The sequence below is a fragment of the Heliangelus exortis genome, chromosome 10 (genome assembly GCF_036169615.1).
Source record: "Heliangelus exortis chromosome 10, bHelExo1.hap1, whole genome shotgun sequence".
NCBI classification, from domain to species: Eukaryota; Metazoa; Chordata; class Aves; order Apodiformes; family Trochilidae; genus Heliangelus; species Heliangelus exortis.
The window spans coordinates 18,223,688-18,247,390 of record NC_092431.1 but is presented as its reverse complement, the minus strand read 5'-3'; the positions used below and the strand labels follow the sequence as shown (position 1 = coordinate 18,247,390).

At 37.4% G+C, this 23,703-nt stretch overlaps 1 protein-coding gene and 1 long non-coding RNA gene across 3 annotated transcripts in view; both read left to right on the top strand.

The window, feature by feature from the left end:
* Nucleotides 1-22,342, top strand: part of NAA15 (N-alpha-acetyltransferase 15, NatA auxiliary subunit) — a 39,417-nt gene extending 17,075 nt beyond the window's left edge. Inside the window, exons 5-20 of one of the 2 annotated variants that reach the window (XM_071753785.1) lie at nt 879-1,013; nt 1,178-1,331; nt 2,999-3,118; nt 3,747-3,842; nt 3,980-4,086; nt 4,513-4,585; nt 6,652-6,821; nt 7,472-7,624; nt 8,962-9,090; nt 12,223-12,436; nt 13,353-13,546; nt 15,142-15,250; nt 15,811-15,909; nt 16,575-16,718; nt 17,726-17,823; nt 20,833-22,342. In XM_071753785.1, coding sequence (XP_071609886.1) covers nt 879-1,013; nt 1,178-1,331; nt 2,999-3,118; nt 3,747-3,842; nt 3,980-4,086; nt 4,513-4,585; nt 6,652-6,821; nt 7,472-7,624; nt 8,962-9,090; nt 12,223-12,436; nt 13,353-13,546; nt 15,142-15,250; nt 15,811-15,909; nt 16,575-16,718; nt 17,726-17,823; nt 20,833-21,033 — 2,196 coding nt within the window. In that variant the 3' untranslated portion in view covers nt 21,034-22,342. Of the gene's footprint in view, nt 1-878; nt 1,014-1,177; nt 1,332-2,998; nt 3,119-3,746; nt 3,843-3,979; nt 4,087-4,512; nt 4,586-6,651; nt 6,822-7,471; nt 7,625-8,961; nt 10,883-11,346; nt 12,437-13,352; nt 13,547-15,141; nt 15,251-15,810; nt 15,910-16,574; nt 16,719-17,725; nt 17,824-20,832 lie in introns of those variants that run through there. The other variant, XR_011727788.1, reaches the window with a different exon arrangement.
* Nucleotides 1,338-2,850, top strand: LOC139800567 (uncharacterized). Its single transcript, XR_011727797.1, has 2 exons — nt 1,338-2,253; nt 2,628-2,850. It is a non-coding gene; the product is annotated as an uncharacterized lncRNA (long non-coding RNA).
* Nucleotides 22,343-23,703: the final 1,361 nt, after the last annotated feature.

The following is a 23,703-nucleotide window of genomic DNA, read 5'->3' as shown; positions in this document are numbered from 1 at the left end:
GAGCTGCAAGATTGTGGTTGTAGAATGCATTAAGGGTTAACTGTTAACATGCTTAGAAACCAGTAATTCATGATTGATCATATGCTGGTTTCCAGAAAATGTGCATTTACTCTCAAAATTAGGAATAAGACTGTAGAATGTTTTGTTTTGCTTTTTTTTTTTTGGCTCCAACTTTCACACTCTCCTACTTTATAATATTTTGAGTGATCTTCATTCTAGTAAGACTGCTGTCAGTTTTATCTTTTCATACTTCATTTTTCATACTTTATCTTTTACTTCTGTTTGGACTTTTTTAGTAGGTAATAACTTTTTTTCCTTTATTTTAAATGATGTTTAAAATAAACTCCTTTCAGGAGTCTGCAACAAAACACATAACTTTTCCCTCAAAGTAGAACAGCATGATACCAAGCAAATCAGCATCTTCCAGCTGTAATTAACTTCTCACTGAAAATAGGGATGTGCTTACCTGACCTATTTTGTCTAACAACGCTTGTAATGATTTAATACCTATGTGCTTCCAAGGTGAAGTACATAATAAATGTTTCAAGTCAGCCCAAAGTATCCTTAATTGCATTCTCTTCATAAGTGGTAAGACAGGAAAAACATGTGTGTCATATGTTAACAAGATTATTCTGACTCATCAGCATTTAGCTGGATGTGATGTGTTACTTTGTGTGGAGTTTTTTTTTTTTCATTCAGTCAAGACCATCATAGTGTTTTAAAGTTTTTCTTTTAGTTAAAAAAAGAAATTTGCATATTGAAAATCAATTCTAAGTGGCACTTTTAAAATATTAGAATACTGAAGATGCAGTATTACCCAATGAGTTTTACAGAGCATGAGAATAAAGTCAGGAAAATTAGTAGCTACTTTTTTGCAGGAAACAAGATACCAGTTGCTTCAGCTCCGACCTGCACAGCGAGCATCATGGATTGGTTATGCTATTGCTTACCATCTGCTGGAAGACTATGAAATGGCAGCCAAAATTTTAGAGGAGTTTAGAAAGACACAGCAGGTAAAACATGACATTTCTATGTGGATTGTTACTTAGGCAAAAAATAAAACACTGCTTCCTTTCATGACATGAAAACCTTATGCAGTGTCTTTTAGCAAGTGCATTAAATGTCAGGAGGGTTCTAGAAGGCTGAACTTGTGTGTGTGTTTTGCTTTCCTGTGCAGACATCACCTGATAAAGTGGACTATGAGTACAGTGAACTGCTGCTGTATCAAAACCAAGTCCTCCGGGAGGCAGGGCTATTTAAAGAAGCTCTGGAGCATCTTTGTACCTATGAAAAGCAGATCTGTGATAAACTGGCTGTTGAAGAAACAAAAGGTAATTACTTTCTGAAGGTACATTTGATAGCATAGTGTACAAAGCAGTGCTTGTTCTGTAAGCTTTTCCCATCTTATGGAACTCAATGTTTGATCATCCTGGGCTGCATCTAAAGAACCATGTCCAGCAGGTTTAGGGAGGTTATTCTTCCCCTTTACTCTGTTCTTGTGAGATCCCACTTAAAATACTGTGGCCATTTCTGGGGCTGCAACACAGGAAGGACGTGGAGCTGTTGGAGGGAGTCCAGAGGAGGGCCATGAAGATGATCAGAGGGTTGCAGCACCTCTGCTATGAAGAGAGGCTGAGAGAGTTGGGGTTGTTCAGCCTGGAGATGGGAAGGTTCCAAGGAGACCATATACTGGCCTTCCAGTACCTGAAGGGGCTATAGGAAAGCTGGGGAGGGACTTTTTACAAGGGCATGTAGTTATAGGCTGAAGGGCAATGGCTTCAAAGAAAAAGAGGGTAGATTTAGGCTAGAGATTAGGAAGAAATTGTTTCCTGTGAGGGTGGTGAGACCCTGGAACGTGTTATCCGGAGGAGCTGTGGCAGCCCCCTCCCTGGAAGTGTTCAAGGCCAGGTTGGATGGGTCTTGGAGCAGCCTGGTCTGCTGGGAGCTGTTCCTGCCCATTCTCTGGGGAATTGGGACTGGGTGAGCTTTAAGGTCCATCCAACCCAAACCATTTTCTGATTTCATAAAATCATATAAACAAACTGAGAACAGTGAAAATAGTATTGGCATTTTCCACAATTAGATAAAAATTATAACTTTTACTTCAAAGAATTTAGATTTATTTTCCAGATTGTATCATTCTCAGCAAATGAATTATTGATGTTTTCCCTGTCCTCAAGTTACCCCATCTGTGGGAAGCAGCATCTCTTGACAAAATTGCGTGCCAGTTGCATGACATAGGGAAGGAGAGAGGTAACACTGACTGTCTTTTTTTGTCTCAAAACCAGATGAGAAAGCCTTTCTTTAATCTAGGATGACCCTGTATCACCTCTGCTGTGTAATCTTTTAGTGTCTAACATTTGCCATAGCAGAGCTTTGTAAAGGATGGTTGCTCATCATGAAATGGGAACTTGACTTTTGTTTCAACCCCAGCATCAGCAAAGCTGCTCTGTGCTGTTGTTAGATCTCAGCTTTGCTTTAAACAGTTGTATCTTGTACTGAAATATCCTTGAGAAGAAACTTGCTTGCAGAATGTTGCATTCATTAATCAGATCAATGGCTTGATTTAAAGCATTGAAGCTGGCTTTATGAAATACCAGACTGAAGAACCATTCTTTTATTTGCAGCTCTACAGTTTCAATTTGGTATTCAAGATGCTATATACATGAAATACCATGTGCAGCTTTTAATTGCCTTCTGTAGTAAAAACCAGTCACTTCAGTAAGTGAGAAAAACACGTGCATCTTGCTTTTAACATTAAATTTTCAAGTAAGTTCCAAGAGTTACTGGCTGAGTTGTAGAATCTTACTGTAATTGCACCTGTTGTCGAAGTAAAAGTTTTATCTGTCAGCTCGTTTGTGATGTCACTGATTTTTTTCTAAGAATATAGAATCTACATGAAGTTAAGGATTATCTAATCTTCTGCTATGGAGTGATTAATATTACACTGCTTCAGTATCTTGATCCCTTCATTTAAAACTTTGTGGATTTCCTGCAGGTGAACTCCTGCTTCAGCTCGGCAGACTCGAAGAAGCGGTTGAAGTCTACAAAGGACTGCAAGAAAGAAATCCTGAAAACTGGGCCTACTACAAAGGCCTAGAAAAGGCACTTAAACCAGGTAATGATTTGATACGTTGTAGTAAATAAGTTGTTCCTACAGATTTTGGATTTATATTTATTGAAACCTTGTATTGGTCCAAATAGTGAGGCTGTTATTTTAGAAGTCCTCATTTAAGTTTTGCTTTTCACTCTCTTCTTTCAGGAAAGACTGGAAGTATTGGTTGTATTGTTGCTACAGGGTCTTATTTAAAGTCAGAACAACAGAAATACAGTAGTCTTTGGGGCTGAAAGAAAATGATTATTTTTTTAAAAAATCAATTTTTATTTAAAATTTTTCTTTAGCCGTTTGTCATCTTAATCTTACGTTGTAGGTAGTACTCGTTTTGGAATTATTCTCCTGAATGGTTTTCTTTGCTCAAGACTTTTGTACAGTGATAAGGCAGGAACTCAAAGGAGTGATAAGCAGTTAGTCTTCCACTGCTGGAAGAGGAATTTACCTGAAATTATTTAGTACAGCAGTTTTAAAAATAAGAAAATTGACATGAGTGTTGTTTAGGAAGTATAGAGCCCATTAGTTGCTGTATGTTCCCATTCTTTTTTAAACCAGATAAAAAGCATTCCCTGCCCCCCTCTTTCCTTCTTGCCAAAAAAAGAAGGAAAAAGTTAATGGTGAAATTCCCTTCCAGCTAATATGATGGAGAGACTAAAGATCTATGAAGAGGCCTGGACTAAATACCCAAGGGGACTAGTTCCAAGAAGATTACCATTAAACTTTTTGTCAGGTAAGTCTATTTTTATCTGAACAGGTAGTGATCAACACTTGTGTTTCTTAGATACTAATGTTTTAGCAGTATCAACTCTCTGCAATTGACAAGTAATGTGTGGTAAAACAAAATCAACAGGTCTTTTTCCTCTCAAGGTGAAAAGTTTAAGGAATGTCTGGACAAGTTTCTAAGGATGAATTTCAGCAAAGGTTGCCCACCAGTCTTCAATACTTTGAGGTCATTATATAAAGATAAGGAGAAGGTAGGTATTGCCCCCACTTTTTACATGGTCTGCCTCTTAGCTGGGATGCATTAAAGAGATGAATAATAATTTTTTTTTTTTTCAGTGTTAATTCCATCAGCACTTTTGTATGTTCTGGCCTAGTACACACCCAGAAAAAAGTCAAGTACAAACAGACAGAGCCTTGAGCTGAGCTGAAATGTGTAGACAGTGAAGATGTACTTAGTTGTAAGCTTCATAAGTGTTAACCAAGGGACACTTGTTCTTAATTTGTTAAAAAAAGAGGCAAGATTGAGTGCATTCCCATATGTATTGTAATTCAGGATATTGCAGAATTCTCTTACTAAAAATAACGAGTTTGGGTAACACCAAGTAGTTGGAAGTTGAAATAAAATACCATCTTGCCCACAGATTTTTATTTTTTTTTGTCTTGTCTTGCATGTGTAGGTGGCAATCATAGAAGAGCTCGTGATAGGTTACGAAACCTCTCTAAGAAGCTGCAGGTTATTTAACCCAAATGGTGAGTGCTGTGGCATATTTCATGGAAGCAGTGCCTGGTGTAAGCATTATGTGACCATTCAGAGGCAGGGAATCAGTTGGGAGTGAAGGAATTGATAGGTTTGGGTTTTTTCCCCTTTCTTTCTCTCCCAATGCAGAACTGAACCACAGCCATCCTTAGAATGGATTTAAGCTGTAAAGTCTGTAGTCAAAATCTAGGCACTTGTTCTAAAAATTCTGCTGGATCTGCATATTGGCTCAGCTCCTTGCATTTTTTTAAGTTGAAGCATTCTTTTTTTCACAGTTTGAGTTGCTCTGTTCAGAAAACTGAACAGAACAGATACTGGTAGCACAGTCTTCATGGGGAGGGAATGTTGGGAGTTTTTGATGGGGCTGGGTTTGTGTTCCTGCAGGTTTTGATCAAGATCAAAATACATTTTCCAGGGTTTGGCTGGCAACTATTTTGTTGCTGTTTTTTTGAGCTGTGGTTCTACATTTCTGGAATTGAACCTTTACAGTTTCTTCTCTGGCAGTTTTATTGCATTTGTTTAATCATTTGCTTAACCTCTTTGTAGCAAAAAATCTACAAGAATTCTTTTATTGTGAAATCTACAAGAATGCTTTTCTGCATAGAATATAAAAAAAAGAGGATTGTCTTGAACTTTTGATAGGTGGATTATAATGGTGTAATAATCAAGATAGCATGAAAAACAACATTCAGGGGAGAAGTACTTACTGAGCAGGCACCATTCTGGCTGCAGCTGCAGCTCTGGGCCATGCTTCACACCATCTCTTGGCCAGCATCTCACCAGCTCTGCCACAAGGCATGGAGCCAGCAGGTAGAGTTATCTTTGAGGAGTCCTTGATACCCAGGAATGGCATCCAGCTCCCTCAGAACCCCCCACCTTGCTGAGCCTCCCCAAGCAGCTCCACACCAGACCACCCGAGGCAGCTGGAGAGGAAAAGCGAAGGCATTTTTATTGAAGTTATAACCAGATATTTCCCTGCTTTGCAGAAACATTATTGCAGTACTTTGTTATGAAATTCTATTCTAAGTTGCCTGATAGCCCTTTCCCTTGAATTTAATGCTGGAGGCTGCAGTGTAGCCACTCAATGTTTGAATTTGTCCAAGCCTTTCAAGCACATTTGTGCTTTTCTGCTTAAAGGAAATAACTTACTGCTACTTCAGATCAATTCAGTATTTGCTTTGATCTGAAATTTCATTCAAATTAATTGTGTTCTGCTATCTTACAATGAATAAATGCATATAATTGCCTGTTTTAAGTTGGACCATAAACTGAAGAACCAGGACCCTTTGTCAGAAGTAGAGCCCTTTTCCCCCCCCCCCCTGCAGAGTGCTGTGCTTCATCATCAAAACTGAGTAATGAAGTGAGCTTCTAAGACTTCAGTATTATTTTGGATTTCCAACAGAGCTCTCTAACTTTCAGAACTGACTTGTGTGTAATAATATTTTCTAGGATCTGTTTAGGCAAACAGTGGCAATAAATTTGTCAAAGGTAGAAACAGAAAATCCTTTTAAAGCCAGCATTTGGACAGCCAGCCTGTTTGGTTTAAAAATACTCAAGTCTGCAGGTTGAAAGCATAAATCCTGAAGATACTGAAAGCCTTTATATTGTTATATATATAGTTATATATATATATATAGTTATATATATAGTTATATATGTATATAAGTATATATACTTATACATATAACTATATATATATGTTATTGTGCAACATTTGCATTAAGCAGGACTTTTTGCTGTACCTTTCATCTGAAACTGTTTTAAGTAAGAACTCTACACCATGCACTAAACTGTGTTAAGGAGCTATCTGGAACAAAATGCAGCTCCCTTCTGACATGTAACTCACTTTACCTTTCCCTTAAAAGTATAAGGGAACAGTTTATGCTCAGGTCTTGTCAAAACAGGCTTAAAAGTTCAATGAAGTCACTCCCAGTCTGTTCTGACAGCCTGAAATAGAGTCAGAATTATCTTCAAGTGGCTTATATTTATAGCACTCTGCTTCTGGCATGTTGTTTTAATAAACAGAGCAAAACAATTCCCTCCTTTTTTTCCCCTCCAGATGATGGTAAAGAAGAACCTCCAACCACTTTACTCTGGGTCCAATATTATTTGGCTCAACATTATGATAAAATTGGGCAGCCATCCCTGGCTCTAGAATATATAAATGCTGCTATAGAAAGTACTCCCACTTTGATAGAACTCTTCCTTGTCAAGGCAAAAATCTATAAGGTAAGTTTGGTGTTTGGCTTGTTCTTAGTGACCAAAGATTATTAATTTGTTACAGTGGAATACTTTTACTTATGCCTATACTTTCCTGTAATGTCTTTAATGTGATCTTTAAAGTGTTAAACTTGTATTAACCAAGACACATGGATGATCCATGGAAAATTACTCTAGATAAGTGTATTGTTTGGCTGCTTATGTTTTTTAGTGCATTTGAAAAAGCCCCTATGAAGATTTTTAAGGCAATAAAGGAGAAGTATTCTTCAGAACATAAATTCTCTGTTTAACTTACACTCTACATATTTAAAATCACCTTAATAAGCTTAGTTCATCTTTTAAATGTCTTCTATGTGTTCTTACCTTGCCCCCTTTTATTTTAACTGCTTGAAAACAATTTCCCAAGTACAGCATTGTGGCATGGTATCAGAATAGGATTGTTTAACATGTCCTTTAAGCATTTTCAGGAAAAAATTCATATGTGATTCCATGATGGACAAGAGTAATTTTTCTGCTTTCCTTCTTTAAAGGTTGGTTGCTTTCCTGAAGAAAGCTATTTTTTTAAAAATGTCTAAAAAACTAATTTGTTAAACAGTGAGAGGGTAAAGCATGTATGGTTTATCATTACTTAATTTAACCTGATTTTTTGTCTCTTTAAGCATGCTGGAAATATTAAAGAAGCTGCAAGGTGGATGGATGAGGCTCAGGCTTTGGACACGGCAGACAGATTTATCAACTCCAAATGTGCAAAATATATGTTGAAAGCAAATTCCATTAAAGAGGCAGAAGAAATGTGTTCTAAGTTTACAAGGGTTTGTTGCATTTAACTTTTGAATAGTATCCCTTTTGGAGTAACTTTTTGTGTTAACTGTGATTTCATTGTGCTAAGTGAAAAGTCAAATCTTGGATTCTGTTCTTTTTGCCAGGTAGGAAAAACACAGTGTGCCCATTTTAGAGATTACTGCTTTGAAAAAATAAATGCCTGAGAAGTCTTTGGGTTTAGTGTAGATTTTATAGGATCCTGTAAAGATTTGAAAAGGTAGTCCATGTCTTTTGGTTTTTTCCTAGTGGTGGTAAGTTAGAGAATTGGGACTTCTCTTGTAATAAAATTTCTGTGTGTCTAATAAGTGAGAGTCTTTCTCAGATATCATCTTCCTTTTGTGAACAAGCTTTCATCTCTAAGGCCAGTAATCTCCTTCTGATCTTACATCTGGTGCTCAAATACAAACTTTTTAATTAAGGTACAATAATTAAAGATGACCTCAATTAAGCATAATGAAAATGGAACTAACAATTGGTCTGATTTTTAGATGCTAAATCAGACTGGTTTGAAGGACTGCCTTTCTCTCTCATTTGGGGCTTTCTCCTTACCCTTCCATTTAAATGTCATCTGTCATTTTCCCAGGTTTGGCTCTTGGGATGGTTCTAGAAAAGCCTGTTTTTCACAAGACCATAGGAAAGTCAGAATGGGCTGCATCCATCCCCAGTAGCTGGCTTTGACATTAAGCTTGAAAGGCATGTGATCTATGCAACAATATATAAATACCAGATTTGAAAGACAACTGTAATCTCTTTTTATGAAACAGAAGGTGTCAAAGCTATCAGTATTTCCTTTTTGCTTTGCCACTGCTCTCTATTCCTAACCACATACAAAATAACTCATGTCATCAGCTCTCTGAAAGACACAGTTCTAATTATAATTAAATAAAATTCTTGCAGTTATCAGTGTCATGCCACATTCTAGAACTTTTATGCCATTTTTCTTCATGCTGCCATTTGCACACATAATTTGTGCACACGATTTCAAAACACTGAATGAGATGAGGAACTGTTGGAGATAAATGGTCATTACCTGACCTTTCATCCTTCTGACTCTTCCAGTCAGTGGAATATAGAAGGAATTTTTGGTTTGGTTTATTTTTTTAATTAATGAACAAAGCAAGTCCATCTTAACTGTGGCATATCTGGCTTGCTGTCAGTTTTGAAATTTAGCATTCTTTGGAGTAGCCTCTTTATTTGTGTGTTTAATTAGAACAGGATAAAAAACCCCAGAATAAACAGTAGAACAGGATAAAATAAATAGCAGTTAACAAATTGAATGTGACTTACCTTTTTTTTTTTTTTATTATTATGCTTTTTTTGCTTTTAGGAAGGAACCTCAGCAGTAGAGAACTTGAATGAAATGCAGTGCATGTGGTTCCAGACAGAATGTGCTCAAGCTTACAAAGCAATGAACAAATTTGGAGAAGCACTTAAGAAATGCCATGAAATTGAGAGAGTAGGTATCTAGCTAAGCTGCCTGCCTTGGAAAGCAGTAGCTAAATTTTACATTGCTAATATGTTTCCTTCCTGAGCAGTAAGTATACTTCATGGATCTTCAGAAGAGATTTCATTTCATGTTGACTGCTGATGAGTTGATTAAATTACATTTCCTTCTACAAATGCCACTGTAAACTGTGTGTTATAAAAGGATTCTGTAAGGTTATTTGAGGATGCAGGAAAGAACAGAAAAGTCTCAGAAATAGTCTTAACTTTTGTCAGAGTACATAAAAATAGGTATTTGGGCACAAGGAGTATGTGTACTTTTAAGTTCAAAAAAACATGGCTGAGCTGAGAAGCCCAGCCTTAAAGGGAAGGAAAGATGTTGCCTTGGTTATTGTTAACCCATTGCATTTTAGAGAGAGAGAATAAATGCAAAAATACTGTTAAAAATATTAAATATATTCTCCCTCAAAAAGAATATTAGGCTACAGTATAAAAGAAGCCTTTAAAACTTAAAGTAGAAATCCAGGAAGCAGGAAAACTTGCACATTACATGCAGATTCATAGTGAAACAAACTAAAAAAAATTAAGATGCGTGACTTCTAAAAAAATTAAGCATGGTTTTGTTGGGTTTTTGTAGCACAATAGAGTCTAGAAAAAAACCCAGGCAGCTGAGGGTGCAAATAAAGTGCTCAAAGAGGAAAACTTAGTAGGAAGCTGTGCCTTTTGCAAATAGAGAAGCTTGAGGAGATTTCAGTATTGGTGCTTTCCTGTAGAGAGGACTACTCTGTGGAGTATCCTCAAATTAGAACAAATCAACAAAGTGGTTTGCCAGGACTATTCTGTTAACACAAATCCTTTAAGTGAATTTGTCTAAAATCCTTCTACATGAATTAGTGTAAGAAACTACTAATCCTGTAAATTGTCTTGGGTCAGCAGATGAAGAGCTGACTTAGGGCACCCTAAAAAAAAACATACCTGAAGAATGGTGTCACTCTGTGTACTTCATTTGTTGGATTGATTGAATGTGTAGTAAAGATCAGAAATAAGGCAAATATGTTGTATTCAGAAATCATGAACAAAGCTTTTGTAAGAAAAAGCTATGCCACTTAAAATCTTTTAGAGGTGCCAGTTATGTTTAGGGCAGTCTGGTCGATAAAATGTGTTATGGATTTCAGAGATACTTTTGATATGATCCTTCACACAGCCTAAACTGTCTCCAGAAAAGAAGGGAGGTTGATCTCATGCATTTAATAGCTGGTTCATGGCAGTGAGAACAGAGTAGGAACAAATAATCAGCAAATAATCATCTCCATTGTATAATGGAAGTTATTAAGGTGTCTCTCTAGGGACTCCATGGGTTGATATAAAAAGAAATTATCAAAGAAAGAATGCAAAGACAACATTTGCACTGTCTCAATACTACATGATAAAAAGCATAGAAATACAATGTTCAGCAGTGTGGTTGCTAGAAGAGGGACAAGAAGAATACTTTGGCCATGCATAAGGCAGATGACACCAAGCTGGCAGGAAGTGTGGATCAGCTTGAGAGCAGAAAGGCTCTACCAGGGGTACCTGGAGAAGTTGGGTTGATGGGCTGAGGTATGAGGTTCAAGAAGGCCAAGTTTCAGGTCCTACACTTGGGTTACAGCAACCCCAGGCAATGCTGCAGGCTTGGGGAAAAGTGTCCCAGCAGAAAGGGACCTGAGGGTTCTGGACAACACCAAGGTGTCCAGCAACATTCTGGCCTGGATCAGTGTGGCCAGCAGGATTAGGGAAGTGATTGTCCCCATGTACTGGTGGCACTGGTGAGGCCACACCTCAAATCCTGTGTTCAGTTTTGAGCCCCTCACTCCAGAAAGGACATTGAGGTGCTGGAGTGTGTCCAGAGAAGAGCAACAGGACTGGTAAAGGGTCTGGAGGACAAGTCTCAGATGAAGTGGATGAGGGACCTGGTATTGTTTACCCTGCAGAAGATGAGGCTGAGGGGAGACTTCATCCCTCCCCACTGTAGTGAGGCTGTAGTGAGGTTGGGGCTTGGTCTCTTCTCCCAAGTAATAAGTGATAGAACAAGAGGAAATGGCTTCAAGCTGTGCCAGGGGTGGTTTAGAGTGGGTATCAGGAAAAATTTCTTCACTGGAAATGTCAGGCCCTGGCACAGACTGCCCTGTGAAGTGGTTAGGTCACCATCCCTGGGGGTATTGAAAAACTGTGAAGATGCAGTGTTTAGGGACATGGGTTAGTGGTGGACTTTGCAGTTCTGGGTTAACAGTTGGTCTTTTCCAACCAAAAATGTTCTGTGATGCTCAAAAGTAGTAAGTCTGACATGAGGAATTGCTGTTGTGGAAAGATCCCAGAACTGTTCATTATAAATAGTGCTGAAAAATCCTGTGTGTTGGTGTGGAGCAGCCCTCAAAAGGGCAGTATTGGGAATTAAGTGACAAGTAGTATTTCCCTTATATAAATCTGTCAGACTGTTTACATCTGAGTGTCACACCTCCTTAGAAAAGTACAAGTAAAATTTATGCCAGGTAGTAGCTTTGACATGAAGAGATTGCAATTAGCTTGTCATGCTTGCTGTCTTATCCTCAGCTTTGCCAAGGAACTGAGTTTAGGATGAAGTTGTATGAGATAAAAAAACACATGGAGAAGCTGAAGAGGGGAATGACTTTACACTGCTTTTCAAAACCAAAACAAGGGGACATCAGGTGACAATGAGAAAAACAGGCCTTGAAGGGAAGGATTTTCTTACACCATGTGTGATTTAAGTGTGGGACTCATTGCTGCAGTGTTTGATGGAAGTCAAAATTATACTTTTGACTGAAAAGATCAGAGGAGTTTGTAAAAGAAAAATTTAAGTGCTTTTTAAATACAACAAATGTAGAACCTTTGTCCCTTAAACTGCAAATGGTCAGAGAGTAGTTTACTGTTCAGAGAAAGATGAGAACCAAAACTGAACTAAGATGCCTTCTGTTAACCATGGCTTTATTTTTGGAAGTTTTTTGTTATCTCATGTTTCTAAAAGGATGTGTTTGTCAAGCAACAGGCTTTTAGTAAAAGATTTCTTTGAGAAGAGTGTATTAAAAATGTTAAGGTTAGTACCTGATTGTTAATACTTGCTAAATAATGTTATATTGTGTTGTGTCAGCATTTTGTGGAAATCACAGATGACCAGTTTGACTTTCACACCTACTGTATGAGGAAGATTACCCTTAGGTCTTATGTGGACTTGTTAAAACTGGAAGATGTACTACGACAGCATCCGTTCTACTTTAAAGCAGCACAAATTGCCATAGAGATCTATTTGAAACTTCATGATAATCCCTTAACAGATGAAAATAAAGAACACGAGGCTGACACAGGTATTCAACTCTCAGGATTTATTATATTTGCAGTTTCTTTAATTATATCCATAAAACATCCACTTTTATGAAGATTCAGCATCCGTAGAGCTGTGAACTGTAGTAGCCAGAAATAAGAGTGTTTTTACTACTCAAAATAGGCAAATTTTGATTTGGCCTGTGTGTAAATGTTTTCCTGAAAGTTTAAAAAAAAAATAGATGGATTTAAACAAAAACATGAATAAGTTTCTCTCTTATTTCTGGTGAGCAATTTAGGTCATTCTAGCTTGGGGCACCTCAAGTGGTATGAATAGAGGCTATTGAATCCTAAAGAGGAGTTTGTCAAGTTTTAATATTTCTCATGTCAGTTCACTTGTGTGGCTTTAGATTCAAATAAAGACAAGCAGAAGTATTATAGATTTTCTTGTAGCCACTTCCTGGTGTGTTTTAAGTTAATTATCCATGCTTTAATTGGAGGGAGTAGAGGATCTGAATATGAATCAAGCACAAGATGTCTGTAGGGCATTAAAAGCAAAGCTGGAGTTGTCTGTGCCAGAGTATTTCACCTTATTTTTTGTTTGACTATCTAATTACTACTTTACAATTTACTTATGTAGTGCCTAAGGAATAAATCAATGTATATTGGTGTCCTCTTTAGCTCCTGGCACTGGATTTGTGGAACCATGCAGTAATTATTCTGTCCCACCTTCAGCATGCTATGCTATGCTATGGTTCTAATTCCTAATGCCCTGTTTTCAGTAAGGAATTTGTGAATTATGAAGCAGCTGCATAGAGTGTAAAATAAGCTATTGATAGTAAATAAACTTTTACAAATGTAATGGCAGCATTCCAAGTTAGTTGGGTGGTATCTGACAGCTGATTGAGACTTAATATTGAATATCAACATTGTTTGGTTTTATCCTTGGTGTGTGTACAGCAAACATGTCTGACAAGGAGCTAAAGAAGCTACGAAATAAGCAGAGAAGAGCACAGAAGAAAGCACAGCTGGAGGAAGAGAAGAAGAATGCTGAGAAAGAGAAGCAACAAAGGAATCAGAAAAAGAAGAAAGATGATGATGATGAAGAAATCGGAGGGCCGAAGGAAGAACTAATCCCTGAGAAACTGGCAAAGGTGCTGACTAATGTAATAGTAAAGTCATGGAAATTTCTGGGAAATTTAAAGTGAGCACACAGTATAGTTGGAAAGCCATTCATATAACTTATTTTTTTGTATGGCTTCTCTTCACAGGTGGCATTTTAAAAATTGACCTTTTCTAGGGATAGTTGGCTGGATATACTGTCAGTAATGGGATAAAATCACAGCTTTTGTGCCTAGCTATCAAAGGAATTGATTAAGTTGGGCAAGTCTACAGGTGGAATTATCTGCATGTTTGTATTGCACTAACTTGTTGATTATACCCTATTTCTAGTTGATCAGATGGAAGTCTTTGTATTCTGTATGTAAGGTGATTATCATTCACTTTTTATGTCCCATAATTTTTTATTTTTAAGCTTAGACAGCCTGTGAAAAATGAGACATTGAAACACTGTATGCTTTAACAGCATTTGTTTGTTGTTTTTTTTTTTGACTGGGGAGTGGGGAAGGATGAGGTAGCTGTTGAAAGGTGAGAAAGTGAAATGACTTGAAAATTGTGACCAGTCATCTTGGTATTTTCATTGCTTAGGTCAGTGGTTGCAAGACTAAGCACTCTGAATTGCAGTGCAAGTTAAGATTGAAGTGGTCACAAAGTCAGGGGAATGGTGTAGAGGGTTGTCATGGGATATTCCAGGAAAATTAGCTCAGCATTGTAGGGAGGAGTTGCAGCTGTATGATGCATTCCTTTGGCAAATTGTGTTAAAATTCTAATATTGGAAACATGATCCAGACACTTCCAGATTCAATTGGCTCTCACTGCCAGATCATTTCTGATGTAGCTGGTCACTTGCAAACAGTTTTCCTCAAACAGTTGCCCCTGTACCTCTTCAGCAGATGTGTTGGTGTTAAAGGCATAGCTTTGAAATCTGTTTTATTATGGGTGCCAAATAGTTTAAGTGTGCAGTTGTGACTGATGTCTGCAAACTTCTAACAGGACACAAAAATAGTGCATTTTTTAATGAAAAATGCTGTAGAATATGGTTAGCAGGAACTCCATGAGGTGTCCCTCCTTGTCTTTAACTCATTTATATGCAATGAAGTGCATTGCTTCAGCATTACCAAGTTGCTGTTGACAGACAACAATTAAATATTTTCCAATTCTTAGAGTGTAGCTCATGTTCATAAAAATGTAAAGCTGAAGGACAGCAGAGACAGCTCTTGTTCAGATTATCTCTGACCTCTAGATGCAAGAGAGCTGTGTGTAAAGAATCTTTGGATGGAATTAATTGGTGTTGGAGCTGCCCCATGTGTGTGGGTATGGGGAGCAGTACTGTGTGTTAGTGCAGGTTCAGATGCAGTTGTGTTTACTGCTAATGTAGGATAGAAGTCAAACTTTTATCTCCAGGAAAATTTGATTTGTAACCAGCACAGAGCAGTTTCTTAAACTTGATGGTCTGTGTTCAGACACCAATAATGAGTGAAAGATGCAAAATTTGTGTTGTTTTCTTAACATCTTGTGCATTACCTTATGAGAGTAACTCTAATGTGGCTCAGTAACAGCTGATTCTGTTGTAGAGTTAAAAGGTTTAAGCTTTGTGACTTAGTTGTGTGTCACTTCCTTGAATCTGTAGGTTGAAGCACCTTTGGAAGAAGCCATTAAATTTTTAACACCCCTGAAGAATTTAGTGAAAAACAAAATAGAGACACATCTTTTTGCCTTCGAGATTTATTTTAGAAAAGGTAGGTGGGAAAACTAACACAAGAAAGCAATTTGAGGTTCATAAAGATCTGTATTAGAAGTTAAGTAGAAATTGCTGATGAGAAACGAGGAGTCAGTCCCTCTCAAGACACAAAACTTTTCATTGGACTGACACCACAGCCATGAGCAGTCTCTGAGAAACCAGAATTTGAACATTTTGTTGATTATCTACTTTCTTTGTTGTGTTTAAGTTGGTAAGACTGTAGATAAGTTGCCCTTATTACTTGTTTGTGTCTGTAGTTCACAGAACTATACACTGAAAAGAAGTGGTGTACAGTTGCCAATGGGAGCTGCTCTTTTGAAACACAACATTAAATTCTTTTATCAGTTAAATATTATGCTTTAAGAACTTAAATTTGCTTGCTAGTTTGACAGGCTTAATTGGTTAAATAAGCACATACTAGAAAAAATGGTTGTTGCAGTAAAATCAGCTTTAGTTTCGTATGATAATTCTAATTTTAGACACTAAATACTCCTGCAGGAGAATGCAGTGAGTTCCAGCCACAAGTTTTTGACCACTTGTCAATGCTTTACTTTCCAGAGAAGTTCCTTCTGATGCTTCAGTCTGTGAAGAGAGCCTTTGCTATTGATTCTAGTCATCCTTGGCTTCATGAGTGTATGATTCATCTCTTCAGCAGTGGTATGGAGCTGATAGAAACCCATGCTTCCAGATGATGCCCAACCAATATGCAGTCACTGATTTTTAGTTCAATTAATTAAAAATATTTAACACGCACGTTAGAAAGCTTTTTAAAAAACTGATTCATGCTAAAGATAGCTATGTCTATTATGACTGCAGATGGGTTTAGTAGTTACTCCATCAAGTATTAGTAAGTCTTTTCAAGACTGAGTAGAACAGTGAACTCCTGAAAGAAAATGGAAGCTGCAGAGTGAGGAATGTGGCACTTCTGCTGGCAGCCTGTGTGAGGAGAATGCTTAGAATTATGTCCTTTTTGTTAGAATGATTTTCTCCCTTCCCTTGCCACAAAGGTCACCTTTCCTGTTGATGGCAGAATTCTGTGACCTCAACTTTTGAGCCTAATAGATTTTTATTCAGTAGTGGGCAGACAGTATTGCAGTAAAAAGGCTCTTTTTCCAGGCATCAGAGAACCATCACAGTTAACCTTTTTCCAACCAGATCCAGTTACTTGTTCTCCGAATTTCATGTATATTCCTCTGAGCTTTGGTTTTTTTTCCCAATTATATTAATAATATAAGCATGACAAATACTAAAAGACATGTCTCAAGTAGATTTTACTGATTACCTGTGCTTACCTCTCAAACTCTTTTTTTCTGTTTCAATAGTATCTGAAAGTAAAGATTTGCCTGATGCGGTTAGAACAGTATTAAACCAAGAAATGAATCGTCTTTTTGGAGCAACTAATCCAAAGAACTTCAATGAAGCTTTCCTTAAAAAGAACTATGACTCTCTACCACATAGGTTATCAGGTATTTTGCCTTTATCCTTTTTTCTGCCCTGCTTCTGGATTTTCTGTGTTTACCTAGCAGTGGCATCTCAATATCGGCACCAGTGATGTAAAAAAAAAAATCACATTTTCCATCAGTTTTTTTCTTCTTTCTGTTTTTGTGACAACGTGACCCCCAGGTTGTCTGGTTTTATTTTTTACCGTGTGCTGCTAAAATACAAATTTTTGGAAGCTCTCTGCTTTCATTTTTGATGTGTGCTGTATGTATCACGAGGCTGTATTTAATGCATCTGTGAAATAGCTGCGGGAAGGAGCATTTCCAAGTTGCAAAGTTGTCTTTTTAATAAATATTTCTGAAGGGTCTGAGTGCTTGGCAAGCCAGGTAACTGCCCTAGTTATTGGTATGGCTAACAAGAGGAGCTGGGATGGTCCTGGGTACCTGTTAGGAAAGGCTATGTCAGTAGTGACCATGTGTGACAGTGGGTACCACATGGGAGACAGGGTGTGAACCACCCAGGGGAGCAGCATTCCTGCTGGGGCTCAGTCTGGGCTCAGACCTGGCCACAAAAAGCAGTGAGTTTCCTTTTACATCTTTCCTGGCATCAAGTTTCTTCAACTCTGTCTCTGCTGTGGGACTCAGAATTGTGTTTTGGCACTGAATTATAACAAGAGCTCTGTGTGCACATCTCTTGTGTGCCCCAGTTTCTCTGTCAGGCAGTGGTGCTGGAAGGAACTGTGGTGTGTTCCAGCATTTGTTAACCTTCACTGCCTGGGTTTTCATGGTAAACTGTGAAATGTTCCTATCCTGCAGTATAGACAGTTGCTGGTTTGTTTTAACCTTGTTTGGCATCAAATAGTAGACTTAAAGCTACATGCTCTGGTGTCAAGCTTTAATGTTCCAAGTGGTTCCATTTATAACTATGACTGTAGAGTTCAGCTTCCCCTTTTAGTCATATATCTATTTTATGTTTGTGTATAAGATGTTTTTGGTCATCCATTGGGTGATGAAGCTTATTTTTCCTCCTGTAGCTGCCAAAATGATGTACTATTTAGATCCTTCCAGTCAGAAAAGGGCAGTGGAGCTGGCAATGACCTTGGATGAGTCCCTCATTAACAGAAATCTTCAGGTAACAGAGATTCATAAATTGTAAACAACTTTTGGTATTGCTGTGCAAATTACAGAGGTAAGAGGAAGCTGAAATGATTGCTTATGGTAAGGAGGTTGAATTATCAGGTGAGAGAAAGGGGCATTGGGTTTATTTGAACTAAAATGTTGAAAGCCCTTTTTGTCCATTTAAATTAATTTAGTTTTGTCATAATATGAAAATAGCCAGATAGCACCAGAAACTGTGGTGTGGCCCCAGGTAATGGAAAAGCTTATTAAACACAAGAGAATTCACAGAGCAGAAGATGCTTAAGCTCCCCAATAGGAAAGATTAGTCCAGCTCCTGCTTTTTCAAGGTAAGTGTTCCCAAGAAAAAGATGAACTTAGCAGTGGCTCAGATACCATGAAATCTTTCTGTATTCATCCCTCTGAAAGCTCTGTGAATTATCTTAGTTTTAATAAAAGGTGCATATTGGCCTTGGTATATTAAATAAGCACCTTACAAAATTTTGAAACTGCTGCATTCTGGTGGTCATGGAATGATCTCCCTGTGCCACTGCAGTCGTGTCCCTTTCCCCTGTCTTCATCTGGGAGGGCTGTCAGCTCTGACTTGCAATTCAGAGTACTCAAGAGAATGTAAATTTTCAAATGCTTCTTATAGACAATAAATAAATATGGGTTTTTCTTCCTATGACTCTACATTGGCAGAATCTTACCTGACAAAGCAGAGAAGGAATAAAATGTCCCTTCTCTTTTCTAGACTTTTCTAAGGTATTTCTAAACCATTTCTTTTGGCATCAGTGTGAGAGTGTCCAGCACATTTAATCAAGTATTACAGAGATTCCTTAGCAGGATGAGCAAACTAGAGGACACTTTTTTTCTCTTGGTTCCACTGGCACTTTATTTCTCTATTGTGCTCTTCACATTTGGGGACTTGAAGATTTTTTTTTTAGATCTATTGCAAGCAATATTGGTGAGTTTCCTGGTAAACTTACTTGTGGACAAAAAGCAGCATTTTCAAAAAAATATTTGGAAATACAGTGTGTTAAACAGAACTTTAATTGGGAAGGATTTTAAGTTCACAGTAGAGTTTTTGGACAAAAAAAAAAAAAAATTGGGAGGGGATTGGGAAGAGACAAGACAAATTTGCCATGCATTATAAAATTGGTTAGGATGTTTTAAGATTCAGATCCTGTCTCTAGCTGATCAGGTTGTGGATCACAAAATCATGACTTTGTCTTTTGTTTGTTAGGGTTTTTCTTGTGTGTTAATTGTTTGAGCAGCCTCAAAGATCTTAAGATAGATTATCAACAGATTTAGAAAACAAAATTAAATGTCTTCAATAGCAACTGAAGCATATTGTTGCCTCATAGCTGTGGTTTTTTTGCCTGAGAGTGAGACCATGGGAATCAGACTGGGGAAAAATTAAATTTCAAGCAAAAATGTGTGTTTGTTTTAGAGGTGTTGGTAAATGCTTCTTGTGATGCTACCAATATGAGTCAGCAGCACAAAGATGCTGCACACAGCATTTACAATAAAACTGAAGCTGTTCAGTTCATTTTTGGTGCCAGCAGAAAGTAAGAGTTGGAGTTCTGCTGGACTTTTAGGTGGGAAAAGGGAAGTGCCCTAAGAAAATGAGAATCTGAAGGGGTCAAGGCATTTGTTGAAAGATGTTCTTGCGTGCAAAGAGATAAATTTATTGAATATTTTAATAAAGACCAGCAGTCTCAAGGCATGTTGCAGGCATAAATGTAAATATATTTGACCTCCTGTGGATGTCAGTGTCTGAAAAGAGCTAATGTGAGGAAAAGGAGTTGTTGAGGAGGGCTTCATAACCCCATAGCAGGAGGACAGAGGAGTTATTACACAGAAAAAATGAAAGTTATAGTGAATTTCAGGGGAGTGGAAAAAGAGTGGCTTAGGGCAGCAATGCTAGCCTAGCATACATGAGAGGGATGAATGTTAAATCCTCCCAGTGGAGGATTTAAATTCAATTTAAATTTAAATCCTGCTGTAGTGGAGCTCAGTAGGTTGGTTTCTCATGTTTGGAATGCAAGTTTAAAAACAAAAAACAAAAAACAGTAAATGTCCTTTTTCTGTTCTAAATGATGAACAAAGATTGATGTGAAACTGCAGATGTGTATGAAGGATGTGATATCTGAGTAATTTGGTTGATTAACTAGTTATATATACACTTCAGTAAGTCACATATCCTTTTAATTAAAAAAACAATCAACTTTCCTATCAGAAAAGTTTCATATCTAATGGTGGATATTCAGCTGATGATATTTTTATATTTTCATTATATATTATATATAATTATATATATAATTTTCATATCTAGTGATGGATATTCAGCTGATGATATTTTTATATTTTATATATTATACATAATTATATATATAATTTTCATATCTAGTGATGGATATTCAGCTGATGATATTTTTATATTTTATATATTATACATAATTATATATATAATTTTCATATCTAGTGATGGATATTCAGCTGATGATATTTTTATATTTTCATTATATATTATATATATATTTTTTTTTTCCCACAGTTTTTACAATTCCATCTGAAAGTGTGCTCACAAAAGTCATTATTAGTAAATTATATTTTGGATAAATTGTTTTCAATTGTGAACACCACAGTTCCAATGTGTGTTATTTATGGTTGAAATGTTAAGTGCATCCCAAGAGGGGGAGGGGGGCTGGCAGGCAGGCAGGCACTACAAACCCAAGAAATATGTTTAATGGCAAGTCTGGTTCTTCAAATAGTAAGAATCAATTTATAAAAGCAAAACAAAACAAAAAAAGCCAGAAACAAGTAACAACAAGCATTGTTTTAAATCAGACTACACTGGAATTTCATGCTGTCTAGTTTTAGAAATGCCCCATGATGTTGATAGAAACCTGAAAACTGAACTCTGAGTTGGTTTTCTTTGCAGTGTTGTATTTCTGGCTTGTGAGTGTTCAAAAGAATGTTTAGGAAACCATAACACTTCTTTATTTTTCTTTTTAATTAGACTTGTATGGAGGTATTAGAAGCTTTATGTGACGGTAGCCTTGGAGACTGTAAAGAAGCATCTGAAACTTACAGAGCAAATTGTCATAAGCTTTTCCCTTATGCTTTGGCTTTCATGCCCCCTGGATATGAAGAGGATATGAAGATCACAGTTAATGGAGATAGTTCTGCAGAACCTGAAGAACTGGCCAATGAAATATGAACAACTTTATTGGAAAAAAATGACATTGGACCATATCTGGTGTATAATATTTTTGTCACGCACCTGCTGAGTTGTTCTAACTTTACACAGAGAACAGAAGGAAAAAAAAAAAAAGTTGCCTTCAAATAGTTTTACTTTTTTTTTTTTTTTTTTTATCCTGCTGACAAAGAATATATATAAAATATCTAACATATTACTGGATAGAGGTTGTTCGGTTTCTTAAAAATTAAAAGCTGCTAAAATTGAAGAAGAAAAAAAAAAAAACCACCAACAAAAAAACCAAACCTTCTCCTTACCTACCTACCTACCCACCCGTGTTTTTAAACTAATTTATATGAAATCTGGAGGCACGTGGCCCTCTGAGCAGGTGTGTGGCAGAAATATTACTTTAAATTTGTCTTGCGAGATTACTGTTATCTCAGACAGCAAAAATGCTGTTTTAGCACTGGATTCTTTCACTGAGCACAAACAGTTGTTGGGGCTTTAGCATCTGACTGGTTTTGATACGAGGATGATTCTGTCCATAGGAAGAAGTATGCAATGTGAATCAGAACCCTGCAACATAACCTGTTATGTTGTGGCTGTTGGGACATAATGGATATCAAGCAGAATTAAGAAACATAGTGTGTTCAATAAGCTTGTTGTGTCTCTGAAATTCACTGTACATGATCAGTTCAGTGTTCTTGCACCACAGTTTTTTAACTGAAGGAACCAGGTAAAACTCTCCTTAAATTAAACCTGGGGGGGGGGGTGGGGTGGGGAAGAATCAACATTTCTGTTCCTGAGATGAACCTCTCAGCACGTAGGTTGGCCAAACTTGGTAAAACTGTAATGCAAGAACCACATAAAATTATGCACTGTGATGTGGCACCAACTCATTAGGAAGATAGCATGCATTTTTCACACGGGGTGAAAACAAAATGAGAACATACTATGGCTTGAATTTGCAAAGAGGAGAACTCCTGACTACCATTTTGACTGATCAAGAGACTAATAGTTAAAAACCTCAGCAGGCCTTGTTCACGTTATGCAGAAAAAAAAAAAAAAAAAAAAAAAAAAGTGCTGCAGTTTAGATACCTCTGGAACTTTTCCACAGTGTCACAGGTTTGTAATACTTGAAGCCCTACATTTCTAAGAATATATTTCTTGCTCAGTTGTTTCAGGCAAGCCCAAGACTTTGTAACTTTTAAGGGGCCCAAGATTTTTTTTCAATAACAGACCAGCTTCTTATTCCTGCAGTTACAGATGTAATTTCCTTTGTCAAACATAAGGTACCAAATATAATGCAATAAAACGTTTTGAAAAACAATTGTGTGAATATTTAAACTAATCTCTGTTGTACTTTGACAATGAATGGGTTCACTAGAGAGCAGCTCAGGGTTGGCTTTACTGTGCTGTCCAGTCGTGCTGATAATGTCACTGCTGATGGGTGGTTGTGAGTATAAAGTGCAAATGCATTATTTGTAAATAGTGAATGTCTGGGAAGTCTTACAACACAGAACACTTTACTACTTGGCTTTTAAGTTCTTCCAGTGTCACCGTGCATTTTATTTTCTGAGTCAAGCTTCAGTCTACAAGTCTACTCTGTTAATACTATAGATGAGTGCTGAAATGGGGTTTTTATAGGCTCATCATATAAAACAAGGTGGAAAATCAACTACAGCTTATAAAGTGAGTGCCTTCTTTGCTGCAGGAGTTCAGTTACAGAGGATGTGTCATGTGGATACACAGCTGCCTTCTCCCACATCATGGAATTCAGTGATTGACAAACACAGATAAGAAATCCAGGGAGACTTGTTTGGGGTTTGTAGTTTTCTAAGCATCAGAAGAACAGTTCTTTGTTTCTTGTATGTTCAGCACCACTTTGTTTTCATGGTCAGCTTTTTGTGTACATCCACAGTGTAGTTCATGTCTGAAATGTAAGTTGTATTGCTATATTTGTATATTTAATCTGTTGGGCTTTTAGGGACTAGAATACCTATAGAGCCTTTAACTGACTCTGGTATTTATGCCTAGGTCTCAGTCTTTTCTGCAGCCTGAGATCCTTGGTCTGCATGTCTTTTGCAGCTCCTGAAGATGGTTCAATCTTGCCTACACAAACTGAGCTTTTGGCCTTGCCTCTGAGGATTGCTGCCATTTCCTTGGTTTCTGATGCTTAGCAGGAGGCAGATGAGTGCTCACTCTTCTTCACAGATTGTCAATTGCATCAAGCAATTCTTTCTTCTTCCCAAATTCTGCTTTTTGGGTGCTGCCTAGGAGTGGGATTATATCCTTTTCTTTTTTCACTGCCTGTTTTTGTGTTGAAGTAGATGAACTAAAAGCAAGAAGTTGCTCCTCACCTTTCGTTGTGCAAATGGGAAGGGCTGGTTCTCTGGGCCTGCCAGAAGCTCCCATCCCCACACTTGCTGTGATCTCCTCCAAGATGCTTCTTCCAAACCTTGCTGAAAGACATCCCTAGTGCTCCAGAGGTGATGCTTTGGGATTGAAGAGGTTCCTCATCCCTTTCCAGAAGACTGCAGCCCTGGGAAATGAAACTAGGACAAGAGTTTGCCTGAAGAACAGGAGGGTTCTTTAACTGGCAAAGGAATTGTTATTCCTTCATCTTTGCATCTCTGCTGTTGGGTGCAATGCTAACTTCTGAGGAAGAGCTTTTGAGAGCTGAAAATGAAG